Genomic DNA, 13,573 nt, shown 5'->3' on the forward strand with positions numbered 1-13,573 from the left:
AACTTTCCTAACCCCGGGGAGGGCTCTGCCTACCCAGGCATGCTCCCCCCCTCAGCTGCCCCTCTCTGCAGTACGTGCACGAGGGCGGCGTGGAGGACCTGGTGAGGCCCCTGCTGGCCATTCTGGACCGGCCTACCAAGCTGCTGCTGCTGAGGGACATCAGGTGTGGGGGATCATTGGGGAGGGCTGGGGAGAGGAGGGAGGCCCCTGATATGGCCCCCCAACCTTCCCAGGACCGAAATCCCTGCTGGCACCTCCAGAACTGAACCCTGCACCTTTGCCCTCTCCCGCAGGAGCGTGGTGGCCCCCACAGACCTGGGGCGCTTCGACAGCATGGTGATGCCCATCGAACTGGAGGCTTTTGAGGCTCTCAAGAGCAGGGCAGGTCAGCAGCTGAGGGACAGGACTGGTGGGGAGGAGGGTGGCTTTCCCGGTGGAGAGGAGTGCAGAATGCCCCTTCAGCGTGGGCATCAGGGAGCCAGCCGGTGTCCCCTGCCTCTGATCTGTTCTCCTCTCTGCCCAGTATGGCCTCCTGCTTTGCGACCAGCCCGGCAGGACACACCGCCCAAGCGTCACCTCATCACCCCTGTGCCTGGTTAGTCAGAGCCCCAGAGGCTGGGGAGGGGCACCCCCGGGGACATGGCAGGGAGAGTGGCTTCCACTCCTGCTGTGCTGGGGCTGTGGCTTCAGAGCTGCGCTCCCTTATCCACCAAAACCATTTCGAGCACTGCCACCACCACCTGTGCTATTATTCACCAAATTGGCTTTAAACCCACTCGCTTTTTAAATCTAGTCTCATTCTATGCAATAATCTGAGGAATTACCAGTTTGGTGTGGGAGTCATCTTTTTCTTAGACACATTGAAATAAAACTGTTACTATTACAATTGAAAGTAATAAAATACTATGACAATAGAAGGCAGACCTGGCTCCTGGCTCGGGAACAAGGCAGCAGGGCCCGGCACTCCCAAAGCCTGGGTCTGCCCCCGACACCAACAAAGGAGGTGTGGCAAGGTGGTCTGGGCCAGTTGGGAGGGGCTCGCCTGACCTTGGCCCTCTTCCCCAGACAGCCGTGGGGGCTTCTACCTGCTGCCTGTGAATGGCTTCTCCGAGGAAGAAGGTGATGGGGAATTGAGGGAGCGACTAGAGGGCCTCCAGGTCTCCCTGGGTGCCTCTGCTCCCAGCCAACCCCAGAAAGGGATCCCCCCTCTCCAAGACGTGCCAGTAGATGCCTTCACCCCACGCCGAAGCACCTGTACACCCCCTCCCCAGCCGCCGCCCGTTGCTCCATGGCCACCAAGGCCCAACTGGCTGCTGACAGAACCCCTGGCCAGGGAAGCCCCTCGTCAGAGCCGGAGCCAGGGCCCGGCCCAGAGCCGCAGCCACAGCCGCAGCCGCAGCCGCAGCCGGGGTCCAGGCAAGTCCCCTGGGTGCAGGCGGTCCCCATCCCCAGCGCCTATCCCCATGCCCAGCTCGGCCAACGGGCGCTACCACAAACCTCGGAAGGCCAGGCCCCCGCTGCCCAGACCTCTCGATGGGCAGGCGGCCACGGCAGAGGGCACCCAGGGGCCCTCTGAGAATGGAACTGGCAGGACAGTGGAGGAGGCAGCCACTGAGGCGCCTAGCGGGGAGCTGCGGACAGTCACCCTGTCCAAGATGAAGCCGTCCTTAGGTGAGTCCAGGTGGGACTGGGGCTGGTGGGGAGGCCTCTTGGGCTTGGGTAAGGTCAGTGGGCTTAGTGTAGGGGTACAACTAGGCTGCATGGGTCTAGGAAAAGAATCTGGGTGTTGGGGTATAGTCAGGGGCTCAATTTGAGGGGTTGGAGATCTAGAGGATTTAGGAGGTGAGGGTTGAGTAGTAACAGAGTCTGAGGGCTTGGGAGTTGGGGGTCTGGATTTGGGGAAGGGGTCCTGGGTTTCTCCTGGGAGCCCTGGGTTCTAGGGGTGTGTAGTCTCACCCGTTTCTCTCACTAGGCATCAGCATCTCTGGGGGCATTGAGTCCAAGGTGCAGCCCATGGTGAAGATAGAAAAGATCTTCCCCGGGGGGGCTGCCTTCCTCAGTGGGGATCTTCAGGTGGGTGAGGAGCAGCCTGTTGCCAAGCTGGAGGGGGCGGGGCTGGCACGTGCTCTTCTTCTACCCAGGCATGTTTAGGCCAAGTCGTGGGAGGCTTGGGAGCAAGGGGGTCAGGCATGCAGGATGAGCAAGCCCAGGAAAAAAATCTGTCCCCTCATGCCAGTCTGGGCCTGAGGGCGGCCCGTCCTGTTCCACCCCTGGCCCCAAGGGACAAAGGGCCATTGTCTGCACCCCACCCTGCCCCCAAAGGCTCCAGGCACAAAAGTCCTATTGTCCACCCCCTTCACCCAGATGGGGGGGGGTGTCCTGGAGGGTGGAGGTGAGAGGTTGGGTGGTGGGGTGGGGTTAACCAGAGGGAGGGCTGATTCTCCTACCCCCACCCAGGCTGGCTTTGAGCTTGTGGCTGTGGATGGAGAGAGCCTGGAGCAGGTGACCCACCAGCGAGCAGTAGACACCATCCGTCGGGCTTATCGGAACAAGGCTCGGGAGCCGATGGAGCTTGTGGTCAGGGTCCCTGCGCCCAACCCACTGTACTTACCCTCTGGCTCCTCAGCCTTCACTGACCAGCGCTTTCCTGCTGACCATTCCACTGCCTCCTGACCCTCTGATGCTACTCTAGTTCCCTCTGTTCCCAGCACCTCCCAGTAAGGGCCAGATCCTGTCCATCGATGCCCTTAACACCAACATTTAGACTCTTTCCACTGATGCCAGCCTCCTTCAGCTGACCTTCACCCTGGCTCCTGCTCCTACCATCCAGACTCCTGGTACTGACTCTCCCCCTCAGCCATGACTCCTCCACTGAGCCCAGATTCTCCCTGCCCCCAGTCCCTCCCCTGCATCCTCAGACTCCAGAACCTCCCCTTCCAGAAGTTCCACACAGGTGGCGCAGACCATCCCACTGTCTTTTCTCCCCTGTTGTCACTAAGGCTCTGCCCTGCCCAGATAAACTTGGTGTCCAAGGACAAGGTGCTTCTGGGCAGTCTGTCACCTGTGCTCACTGCCCCAAGCTCCCAAGACAGGAAGGGGAGCTTGGTCTGGAGATCAGGAGTGGCGGGTGCTTTCTCCCAATGCCCTGAAATCCCCCAGGCACCACGGGGTGTGGACTCTTGGGGCCCTCAAGGGGTCACTGCCTCCTTCCCTTGGCCCCAAGCAGTGCCCTGTGCAAGGGGCAGCATGGATGCAAGGGACAGACTTTGCTATTTTCTCGAACCTTAAGAGACAGTTTCCTATTGTGGCCCACTAGGATCTCAGACATTTCGCTGTATTTGTCCTCACCCCCCTCCTTTCTCCCCCTAAGACTTCTATGAGGGTAGGGGAACAGCCAGCAAATAAAGAATGGGTGGGGTTCAAACAAGTTCCCATCATCTTTATCCAGCATACTCAGCCTTTTTTAAAAACAAAAATTTTCTTAAATTTTTTTCTTTGGGTTTGTACAAGAAATTTACAGTGTGAGAAATATACAAGTGAAAACGAGGCCATAAACCTGGGTGTGGGGAGGGGCTACTTGGTCACAAACACAAATAAACAAGACGTTTCTGAGTTCTTCCTTTGGTCTGACTACAGCCCCTCACTCCAGGAGAGGCTGCAAGCTGAGAACTGGGGAAGAGACCCCAGTCTTAGCCCTGTCCCCCAACACAGGCAGGGTAGGGGCAGGCACATCTGGAACAGCTGGTGCTGTCTGGCTCTCTGGCTTTAGGGTGGGAGAATGTGGAGATGAGCCACATCCTCTTCCCAGCCCTCACAGGGTGGGCTGGTGAGCATGGAGGTGAGTGCGGCTGACAGTGGCAGCAGTGGGGAGTGACATGGGCAGAGCAAGTTGGAGCTTCTGAGTGACAGTGAATAAGGGGCCTTCAAGGGGTCTGCTCTTGTTCACCCAAGTCATAGGGGAACCCCAAGGTATTGGCAGAGGCCCAGGGGATGCATGGTTTTGGGGCCCTTGATGAACTGAGATGATAGCCCCCCCTTCGGTAGAGCTCCCTGCAGAGCTGGGATGCGAAGGTCCCTAAATTTCAGTGGCCGTGATCTCCTCCAGGCAGATGCAGGGGGTCGGCTCAGCCAAGCCCAGGTCAGCAAGCTCCCGGGCCTCCAGCTCCAGGCTGAGCTGCTGTAGCTCCTGCTCCAGCTGTCGGTTTCGTCGGTACATTTGGATGTAGTTGTGCTGCAGCTGCTTCTGGTAGCGGATCACCTGCTCCTTTTCGGCCTGCCAGGCCAGCCGCTCTCCCTCGAAGCTGTCCTTCTGCTCCTCGCCCCGCTGCCGCTCCCGCTGCAACTCTGCGCGCAGCCGCTCCACCTGGGCCCGTAGGCTGCCCCCCACCCCAGCTGCTGCCCGCTGCGCCTTGGCCTCGTCACTCTCTGCCAGGAGGAACGGGTCAGCGGTGGCAGGTGGCACAGGAGGTTCCCGGAGCCCGGCTGCCTCGGTGTCCAACTGCCCAGCTTTCTCCCGCAGTCGCTCAGCCTCCTGGCGGTGCCGCTGCAGCTCCTGAGAACAGGACTCCAGCTCCAGCTCCCTGGCACGGGCAGCTTCCTGCAGGCCACGTGCCCGGCCCTCGCTGACACGTAGTGCTGCCCGGGACTCCCGCAGGGCCACCCGCAGGGCCACCAGCTCACTGCCCTTCTGCACCAGCTCTGCCTGAGACTCCTTCAGTTGCTGCTTCAGCAGGGAGATCTCGCCCGACTTCTGGCACACCTGGGGAGGGGAGGTGGACAGGGAGGAGGGTGAGAAGGGCTTTCCCAAGGCGCAGGCCCTCACATCATGCTGGTCATTCAGGGAGAGGAGGCTGGCTCGTTATACTCATTTTATACTGAAGTGAACCTAGTGACACAGCCAAGCTCATAGTGATAAGCAGCAAAAGTGGAATCTAGACCCAGATCTTTTTCTTTCAAAGTGGGAACCTCTGGTTACTGCTGAAGCACTGCAGAGCGCTGGGAGCTGGGTGGCAGCGGGTTTTGCAGGAGTGGGAGCCGTTGACGGCCGTGTCCACATTTCTAAGTGTCTCGTTAAGAGAACAGACTTGGAAGTCACACTGCCTGGGTTCAAATCTCAGCTCTGCCACTAAGAGTGATTTTGGGCTTCAGTCTTTCTGGGCCCCAGTTCCCTCATCTCTAAAATGGGGATCTAAAGTCTTCCCCACTGGCAGGATTGGATGACAGATTTGCCATAGCATGAGAATGGCACCTGACACAGCAAGCGCTATATCCTTATTTGTACTGGCTGAAAGGCAGCAAATGGGAATGCGACCCCACCCTGAAAGGGAGGTCAGTGGGGGACCCTGATCCCAGAGAGGGGGGTATGGGGAGACCCTCGGACTGGCAGGTTGAGGGGCCAGAGGCTGGGTTCCGCTTTGCAGGGCTCACTTCTGCAGGACCCTGTTCCCCGTCCCTCCACCCGGCCCACCTCCCACTTGGTCTCCTCCAGCCGGGGCCCGAGCTCCCGCTGCTCCCGCTCGAAGGTGGCACAGCGTCGCTCCAGCTGCTCCCGTTCCTGCAGCAGCTGTGCGAAGTCATCCTGCAGCTGCCGCTTCTCCTGCTGCAGCTGGAAAACCTGCAGTTGCAGCAGCTGCTGGGCTCGCTGTGCCCGCTGTGACTGCGCCACGCCATCCTCACGCAGAGCCTCGCGCTCTCGCTGCCAGTGCCGCTGCCGATCGTCGTATACCTGAGGGTGAGAAGGCAGACCTGGGTCCTGGCAGCTCCCCAGACCTTGAGCCCTGGACGCTCCCAGCTACCCCACTGTCCTGGTGGTTCGGTGGCCTGGGCTCAGGGAGGGTAGATTCCATTCAACAATGAGCATAATGATGGCGACAGAGGCAATGACTACCTGTGTGATAAGAGAGGCATCACCACACCAATAGCAAGCACTTCCGCAGCCCTTCGCAGGCAGCAGGCTTTGTTCTAAGCACCTATGCCCTTTGCCTTGCTTAAATCTCGTAAGAACCCCATGAGGTTAGAGGGATCTCCACTTACAGACTAGGAAACTAAGGCTCAGTACGATTAAGTAACTTGCTCAAGTTGAAAGGCAGTAAATGTGGTGCCAGTGGAATCCTCACCACTCTACAGACCAAACCTGACAGATGGGGGATGCGGGGTCAAACTGCAACCCCCCAGCACATGCCCCCAGCCCCACCTCCACCCCCACCCAGCTCCTTGGACTCCCAGCACCTCTGGATATGCCATCCCCCCATTATTGCCACTGACCACACCTGGCACATGGTCACCTCGCTCTCGTCCAGACTGTCCCGTAGCTGCTGCAGCTCTGCCTCCCGGTCACGGAGCTTTCCTTCCAGGACACAGTGCAGCAGGGCCTCGTCCGATGGGGGCGGAGGGGGTGGGGGTGGGGGTGGGGAGCGCTCCCCACAGGAGCTGCTGTCAGGGGAGGCCCGGTGACCGCTGCCTAAGAGCCCCCCAGCCACACGGCCCCCCAGGGAGCCTGTGCTTTTGCTGGAGGAAGATCGGCCACTGTCCGAGTGGGAGGGCCCAGTGGGAGCCCCTCGGGCTGGCCCAGGCAGTGCCCCCCGCCCAGGGCCATGGGAGGGCAGGTGCCCACCTGGGGAACTGGTGGCTGGTTCGGCACCCCCGGTGCTGTAAGTGGGCAGGCTGGACAGTGAGTTTCGACCTGAGTCGGACAGTGTCCCCGATGGGCAGCCGCTGACCCAGCCACTCAGTGCCAGGGGTTTGTCGGCAGCCGAGGAGGAGGAGGAAGAGGAGGAGGAGGCCGGGCCCCCAAACAGCTGTGTTAGACTACCCTGGCTCCCAGACAGTCCGGCGGCCCGAGGACCCAGGAAGCTAGGTAGGGATGGCGCCCCTCGAGGTTTGGGCAGCACTGGCTTGAAGGCTGTTGGGCGGATCAGGATTTTCTCCATGTTCTGAAATGAGGTGCCATGTGACACTGGGGATGAGCCACCAAATCTTTGAAAGCCCTATCACACTCCCTGCCCTCCCATCTGGGGTTCCCAGTCCCCATATTTGATAACAACTGCTACCTCTGGCTGAGTGTCAGCTTCATGTCAAGCAATTTAAAAGGTTTGTCTCCAAATATTACAACAGCCATATGAGCAAAATACTACCACTGTCCCCACGTCACAGGAGGAAGTGGAGGCTAGGCATAGTCAAAGGCCTTACTCAAAGTTAAACGCAGACTTGTATAATGTTCCACTAACTTAGGAAACATCTATTGAGTACATATTATGCACCAGGCACTAGGTCAAATGCTTTATGTATATGTCATTCAATTTAATTCTCACAATCCTGTGAGTTGATCTGTTAGCTCCATTTGACACCCATAGAAACTGAGGCTCAGAAAGATTGACTTCCCTGAGATCATACTAAGGAGCCAAAATAAGGAGGAGCTGGGGTTAGAACCCAGGTCTGGTCAATCTGAAGCCCATACTCTTTCCTTTAAATAGGCCTCCAAATTCCAGCTCCTCCAAGGGTATCCTGATTCCACCCAGGCCCCAAAGGAAGGGCTAATCCTCACCTTCTCCAGCTTTCCAGAGACAGGGATGAGCTTTGGCGGGGGGCCACGGAGATGGGCATTGCGTGCCCGCTGCTCTCGGGCATCCTCAATGTCACTGCTTGGACTGGGGGGTGACTCCGGCCGGAAGTCCTCGTTGATATAGGTGAAGCTGGTGCCGGGGACGGTCTTCCTGGGGGGCACAGCTGGGCACAGAAGCTCCTGTGCCTCATAGCCACCCCTCAGCAGTCCATCTTGCTGGCGGAAGAAGGTGGGCCCAGGGGGGCCGTGGTGGCGGGGAGGAGCCGGTCCCCCAGGGCAGGGGCGACCGGAGATGAGGCTGCTCACGCTGCCCATGGCTGGAGCTTGTGGGGCAGTGGTGGCCTCAGGAGTGGGTTCCAGTGGCACTGGGAGGGTCTGCACAATGGCCATGGTGGCAGAGGCTCAGGCCTGGCCAAGGGCCTCCAGGGGAACCTGTGAGCAGAACAGCGGCATCAGAGTCTCTCTGTCACAAGCCCTCTCCTACACAATGTCCTCAGTTCCTCTCCTGACCCTTAGTCCCAGGTCAAACACCGCTCAGACATCAGTAACGAGCTCTGATGCTCACCAAGGTTCCCTTTCCAAGCCCTGGCATGGACCTTACTTCTCCCTGGGCCCTAGACCACTGCCCAACTGTGGTCTGAACAGGGCAAAGGCTGAATCTACCAAGCAGGGAAGGGAGGCCTGTAGGTTATTCGGTACCCCTGGCAGCCCAAAGTTGCATCCCCCAGAGAGGCCAGGACTCAAGTTAGAGAGGGAGCAGTCCTCTGATCCCTTGGGTCAGTGGCCTCGTTAAGGGCAGTTTGGGCAGAGGCAACCTCAGAGAAGCAGTCAGCAGCCCAGATAGTAATTAGGGAACAAAGAGCCAAGGTCAGGCAGTGCCCAGCTTCCCCTAGATGGGCCTCAGTTTCTCCCAGACAGAGAGGCGGCAAGGGTGGAGCTGGTCTAACAAGAAACCCAGAGCTCTTGGGGGAGCTCATAGGGACCTCTAGGGTCTCCTGCTTCCTAGAGGTAGATGAAGGGTCAGGCTTGTTTCCATGACAACTCCTAGCTTCACCGCACCCCATCAGTCTGGCCTAAAGGAGCCCACACAGGCCCACTGCCAGCCTGCACAAAACCTTCCAGCTTTAGACATTCCCAGAGTAGCTTCAAGGGCATGAGGGGAGAAGCCCCACCATCACCTCTGGCAGCTGCTGCGATCTCACTTCGGGAGCAGAGCCAGGGAGGAGGGCTCCACCTCCCCAGGCCCGGCTTCTTCCTGGAAGGGGACAGCAATCTCTATCCGAACTTGCTCCCTACTCCTGAGCCAGACCAAAACTCAGGAATCTGCTGAAGTCATCATGCGGGGCAGGGACCAAGAAGTGGATGGAGAATTACGTGGGAGGAGGAGTGTATGCATTTACTTATTTGTGTGAGTTTGTGTGCATAGAGCAAGAAAATGAGCAGTGTGCAAACAAAAATGTGTGTGAAAACACCTTGAAGGAATGTGAGTACACATACACGTACGCTTGGATAGGTGTTTTGGTCCATTCCTACATATGTATGTGTGAACTCAGGCACGTGTAACTTAAATGTGTGTAAATACGGATGACTCTTGGGGGTATTTTAAAATTATAAAAGCATATAACAAGTGGATTTGTGGTGTATGAGTGATTATAGGGAAGAATGTTTGGATAGAAGCACATTCTAATATACATGAGTTTATGTGTAGTCAAGTGTGTCTGTCACACAAGTGTGTGAATAGGAAATCGAGTGTGCAGAAGAAGCATGTGTGTGAACAGGAGCATGTGTGGGAGCGGGTGGGGGCCTGGGTGGCATGCAGGGACAACCAGGTAAGCGGAGCCTGGTTTTTGTCACTGGAGTGTGGGCAGAGAGGAGACACCCATTATTTGACTCTGTTGCTTGATCTGCTCCCTTTCTTTCTGCTTCGTTCCATTAAGTCCAGCCCTTCTCCTCCCCATCCAAGTCAGAAGACACAGAGGACAGAGAAGGTGTCTGGAGAGTGAGGAGCTGGGAGCTGGGGGGCACCACACACCCAGTGGAGGGAGCAACCAGAGGCTCCTCTGCCCGGTGGGGGCTGGGCCCTCCCACAAGGGCCACCCTGGGCAAAGCAGATGGAACAAGCCCCTCCTCTGCCCTCTCCAGACCACTCCAGACCACGGGAAAACAGAGGGCAGGGGAACTAGGGGGCAACCGAGGCTGGCACCTGTCTGCATTTCCCCACTTCAGTGAGCACAGAGAAAGTGAAAAGTGGGGGAAGGAGAGAGACAGACTCACAGAAAGACAGGGAACCAGAAGGCAGGAGACAAAGAGTCAGAGGCCCCAAGGGCCAGGCGACAAGGAGACAGGCAGAGCCTGTGGCCCTGAGCCCCAAGCAGCAAGGGGCCCCGGTCCTCAAGAGACATAAAGCTGGGCCTGAGAGCCAGACACCCAGGGAGACGGAGCCAGGCGTCTGGAAAGCGAGGCCCAGACGGCCCGGCTTCGCTCGCTCGGAGGCTGAGAGAGAAGGAGGGGCAAGTGGAGGCTCCATTTTGAGAAACGCTTTCGCGGCCCTGGGAACGAGAGCCCCTCGTCTCCCCAGCACCCCCCGAGCAACCGCGCCGGCTGGCAGGGCGCTCGCCCACGCCGGAGAGGCCTGGGGCAGTCGGGGGTCGGGTTCCGCCGGAGCCAGAGCGGTCTGGCCACGGTCCGCGCTCCCGCAGCCCAGCTTTCGGGGGCTGAAGAGTTGGGGAAAGTCTCCCCTTCACCAAACTCCAAAGACCAATCCGGCGGGACCAAGGCTCGGATCACGAGTTCCCATTCCGCGACAGGAAGCGGGGAGCCCGCAGCCCACCCTCCAGAGTCCGCCCCCCTTCCCCAAAGTGGGGGAGGCAGTGGAATGCCGACGGCCCCCCGGACCTCCGCTGGGCAGAAGCTGGGGCGCCCAGTCGCCCCCCGGCCCCGGCCCCCCCTCACCTCCGCCGCGCTGCTCCATGCTCAGCCCCGGGCGGCCCCCCGCGCCCCAGCAGCGCGCCGCCCGGCTCCAGCCCGCGCGCGGCCACTCGGAGCGGCCCGGCCCGGCCCGGCCCCGCCTCCGCGGCGCCCCCGGCCCCGGCCGGCCCCCGCCCGGCGCGATGGGCGGCGCAGCGCGAGGGAGGGGTCCGAGGGGCGTCCCCGCCCCCGGGGCGCGGACACGCACAAACGCCCGCGTCACCGGTGTCCCGCGGGGCGCGCGCGGGGGCCGCCCGCGGGACTCGGGGCCCCTCCCGCGGCGGCTCGGGACGCGGCGGCGGCCGGGCCGCCCTTGATCAGCCGGCGCCGCGGGGCCCGCGACGGCCGGGCATTGTTCGAGCACAAAGGGCCCGGCGCCGCGGCAGCCGCCCTTCCCCCTCCGCGCCTCTGGTTCGGCCTCCTCCCCAGACACGCTCTCCAGCACTGGAGGCCAGAGGCGGAGGCCGAGGGTCAGCTGCGCTCCACCCGCCCCGGCTCCCGGGGCCCGGGGCCCCCGCACAAGTCGGGGACCGAAGCCCGGTCCACGCCTGCCCCGCCCCCAGCGCGCTCGGCCTGGCGGCAGTGGCGCCACCTGGCGGCCCATTCGGAGAATACACCCAGTAACCCCCAGCCGCAGAGGCCCCCACCCCACTTCCCAGCACGGGGGGGGGGGGGGGGAGTTCGGGGGGGTATGGGTCTGTGCTCCCCAGTCTTCCCTTACAGTCATTTGCTCGAAGAGAGGTAGTCCCTGGCTCCCCAACAATCACTAGGGTGAGCCGGTCCAAACCCAGAGCAGCATCACGTCCTCGTCTTCGCGGGGCCACATGTTCTCACTCGCAAACAACACGATCTAAACACCTACATGACCTTTCCCAACATTCAGTCTCAGTCACAATCAGTCTCAGCACGACGTGGTTCGACGCTCCTTATTTCCATAATCTTTCAGACCAACTCACACACATAGGCACGCTAGGTGTCACCCGCCTAGTTGCGAACTACCTTTCCCAACAACTCACGGTCCTTTGAATCCAGCCGCAATCTTAAATACACTCAAGTCTCTGAAGCATCTTTCATACGTGGACAGCCGTATTCAGTGTCACACAGCCAACTTACACAGGCACATCCTATTTCACAAACACTGTCACACAGACATTCCCCGCAGGGGTCTCTGTGACCTGATCAGGTCAGCTGATGCTTGCACCCCTGGGCTAGCACCGTCTCCTGCCTCCCCCCGCCCTCTCGCTAGGGCCAAGGCCCGCTAGGGCTCTGTTCTGCCCCAGGAAAGAGCACCCCCCCTCCCCCGGCCACAGTCCTGGCCGACTCTCAACTCTATTTTTAGCTCTATGGAAAGGGTTGTTTTTCTTTCTTTTTCCCTGGAAAGGGAAACATGGCCCAGCCACCTTCAGGCTCACCCCAGAGCCTCAGTCTCACAAGAACAGACTGACCCCCTCTCCCCAGTGGAGACCACCCCCTCCACTGGCCTTGCCCTGATCCCAGCCTCCTGGGGCACCAGGAGCCTCCTCCCCTTTCTGGCAGCGAGCCCAGAAGCTCAGGCAGCAGCTGGGCTCAGCATGTGTGTTTAGGGGTGGGGGGTGGGGCGGGGAGGGAGGCCGAGGGTCAGCAGCCCACTGCCTCATGGGGTGGGGGAGTGGAAGGGGGGCTCCTCCTGCCTTCTATCGGTGGGTGAAAGGCCCACTCCGGTATAAAAGGGATATTTACGCTCATGCATTCTCTGGGGAAGGGGGGTTCCCTCTCCTGTATGAGTGGGCTTTCTGCTCCTACATGGGGGGGTGGGCCCCCAGTTCCCAGTTCTGCAAGGGAGGGTTGGTAGTAGAAAGGGGGCCCACAGGCCCTCAGGCAGCTACTCGCAGGGCTGGAGGTACCAGGCGGGGGCAGCTGTTCACTGCCATCAAGAACAGCGCCCCCCTCTGTTTCAGAGATGGAGGCACCAAGAATTGCATTGGGGAAGCAAGGCCAGGTAACCCCACCCCAGCCCAGCAGCCGGCCGTCCTCCAGAGCTACCTCGGCTCCAGGGGGCGTTGCGCTCGCATTTCTGGGAGACAGCATACCACCTCTCCAGGCGGAGAAAGGAATACAGCCCGGCTTCGGACGTTGCAAACTCACCCTGAACTGTGCAGGGAGGTTCGCGCCCTGATGCCAGGGTGGGGGGAGCATAGCCCTTTCGTCCGCGGAGCGATCACGTGCTGGGTGCTGTTTACGTCTCAGTCTTCACCTGCAGCGGCCGGGAAGCAGGAACCCCCGGGTGCGTCCCACCCGGGCCGCCCCCGTCGGCGGCCAGGGGGGCCCCTTTTCTCCCACCCCGGTTAAGTCCGCGACAGCTGAGCGTCCCGTCTGATGGGGTCTGCGCGGGCCAGCAGCGCTGCTCCAGGGGGCTCTACGTGCAGCCCACTGGGCGCGCGCCTTCTCCAATGCACGTGTGTTCGTGTGTCCCAAGTGCGTGCGTGGGTCTGTGCGCACCCCTCGGCGTGAGCTTCTGCGTCGGTTCCCTGTTCAGACTCTTCGCCTGCGCCCCCCGGAGTGGGGATCGCCCCCTCTCCCCGCAAGCCCCAGCTTCCCCAGACCTGGAAAGTTCGCTTCGGAGCAAGGACGCGCTGGAGGCGGGAGTTGCTCCACCTCCGCGGCCCCAACACTCACCCGGCGCCACCTGCGCCGCCGCTCGTCCTCGCCCTCGCGCTCGGCTTCAGCTCCAGCGCCGGCACCTTCTTGTTGCGGATCCGCCGGCTCCCAAGCCCGCTCCGGGCTCCGGACTCCGGGCCTCCGCCTGCCCAGGCCTGGTGGAGCGGGGCGGGGCGCTGAGGCCGCGCCCCCGACCCTGGGAGGGGAGTGGTCCTCCCAGCACCCCCTCAGCTGCCTACCCAGTACCCGCCGAGCGGTAGCGCAGTAGCTCGACGGTGACCCAAGGCTGGCCCTCTGGCTCTCCTTTGACTTCACAGCTTACTGGATTTGGCTTTAGGGCTGGGGAGGGGTGAGCAGCAAGTGAGTTCAGCTACCTGGCTGACCTAACCAAACTGGCCATCGGGCTAT

At 60.7% G+C, this 13,573-nt stretch overlaps 2 protein-coding genes and 1 pseudogene across 6 annotated transcripts in view; 1 reads left to right on the forward strand and 2 right to left on the reverse strand.

Moving 5' to 3' along the window:
• The window catches only part of LOC119233660 (40S ribosomal protein S25-like), a 3,626-nt pseudogene extending 744 nt beyond the window's left edge, over nt 1-2,882 (reverse strand).
• Nucleotides 1-3,029, forward strand: part of PDZD7 (PDZ domain containing 7) — a 17,814-nt gene extending 14,785 nt beyond the window's left edge. The window contains exons 11-16 of the mRNA XM_037496197.1: nt 72-163; nt 294-385; nt 524-595; nt 1,066-1,671; nt 1,973-2,073; nt 2,458-3,029. Of these exons, the coding sequence (XP_037352094.1) occupies nt 72-163; nt 294-385; nt 524-595; nt 1,066-1,671; nt 1,973-2,073; nt 2,458-2,673 (1,179 nt within the window). The 3' untranslated portion in view covers nt 2,674-3,029. The remainder of the gene's footprint in view (nt 1-71; nt 164-293; nt 386-523; nt 596-1,065; nt 1,672-1,972; nt 2,074-2,457) is intronic.
• LZTS2 (leucine zipper tumor suppressor 2) lies at nt 2,897-13,294 on the reverse strand. Of its 5 annotated transcripts, none has more exons than XM_037496203.2 (5): nt 13,184-13,294; nt 7,544-7,993; nt 6,270-6,932; nt 5,468-5,725; nt 2,897-4,759 (listed from the first exon to the last, which is right to left on the reverse strand). In XM_037496203.2, exons 2-5 carry the CDS (start codon nt 7,949-7,951, stop codon nt 4,076-4,078), a joined length of 2,013 nt encoding a protein of 670 aa, XP_037352100.1. In that variant the 5' UTR covers nt 7,952-7,993; nt 13,184-13,294; the 3' UTR covers nt 2,897-4,075. The 5 variants fall into 5 exon arrangements, with proteins under 5 accessions (XP_037352100.1, XP_037352098.1, XP_037352103.1 ...); XM_037496201.2 differs by lacking the exon at nt 13,184-13,294 and adding an exon at nt 12,653-13,172; XM_037496206.2 differs by lacking the exon at nt 13,184-13,294 and adding an exon at nt 10,514-10,564 and having other exon boundaries at nt 6,285-6,932.
• Between the last annotated feature and the right edge of the window lie 279 nt (nt 13,295-13,573).

Source organism: Talpa occidentalis, unplaced genomic scaffold (assembly GCF_014898055.3).
Source record: "Talpa occidentalis isolate TD23 unplaced genomic scaffold, MPIMG_talOcc4v2.1 talOcc4.8, whole genome shotgun sequence".
Lineage (NCBI taxonomy): Eukaryota > Metazoa > Chordata > Mammalia > Eulipotyphla > Talpidae > Talpa > Talpa occidentalis.

What these genes read in the sequence shown, in the direction of transcription:
- LZTS2 (XM_037496203.2), bottom strand. Translation starts at nt 7,951, where the DNA reads ATGGCCATTGTGCAGACCCTCCCAGTGCCACTGGAACCCACTCCTGAG. An exon ending in GCGAGGTGACCATGTGCCAG is followed by an intron (nt 5,726 to 6,269) that starts GTGTGGTCAGTG and finishes TCTCACCCTCAG; the next exon opens with GTATACGACGATCGGCAGCG. An exon ending in TGGAGGAGACCAAGTGGGAG is followed by an intron (nt 4,760 to 5,467) that starts GTGGGCCGGGTG and finishes TCCCCTCCCCAG; the next exon opens with GTGTGCCAGAAGTCGGGCGA.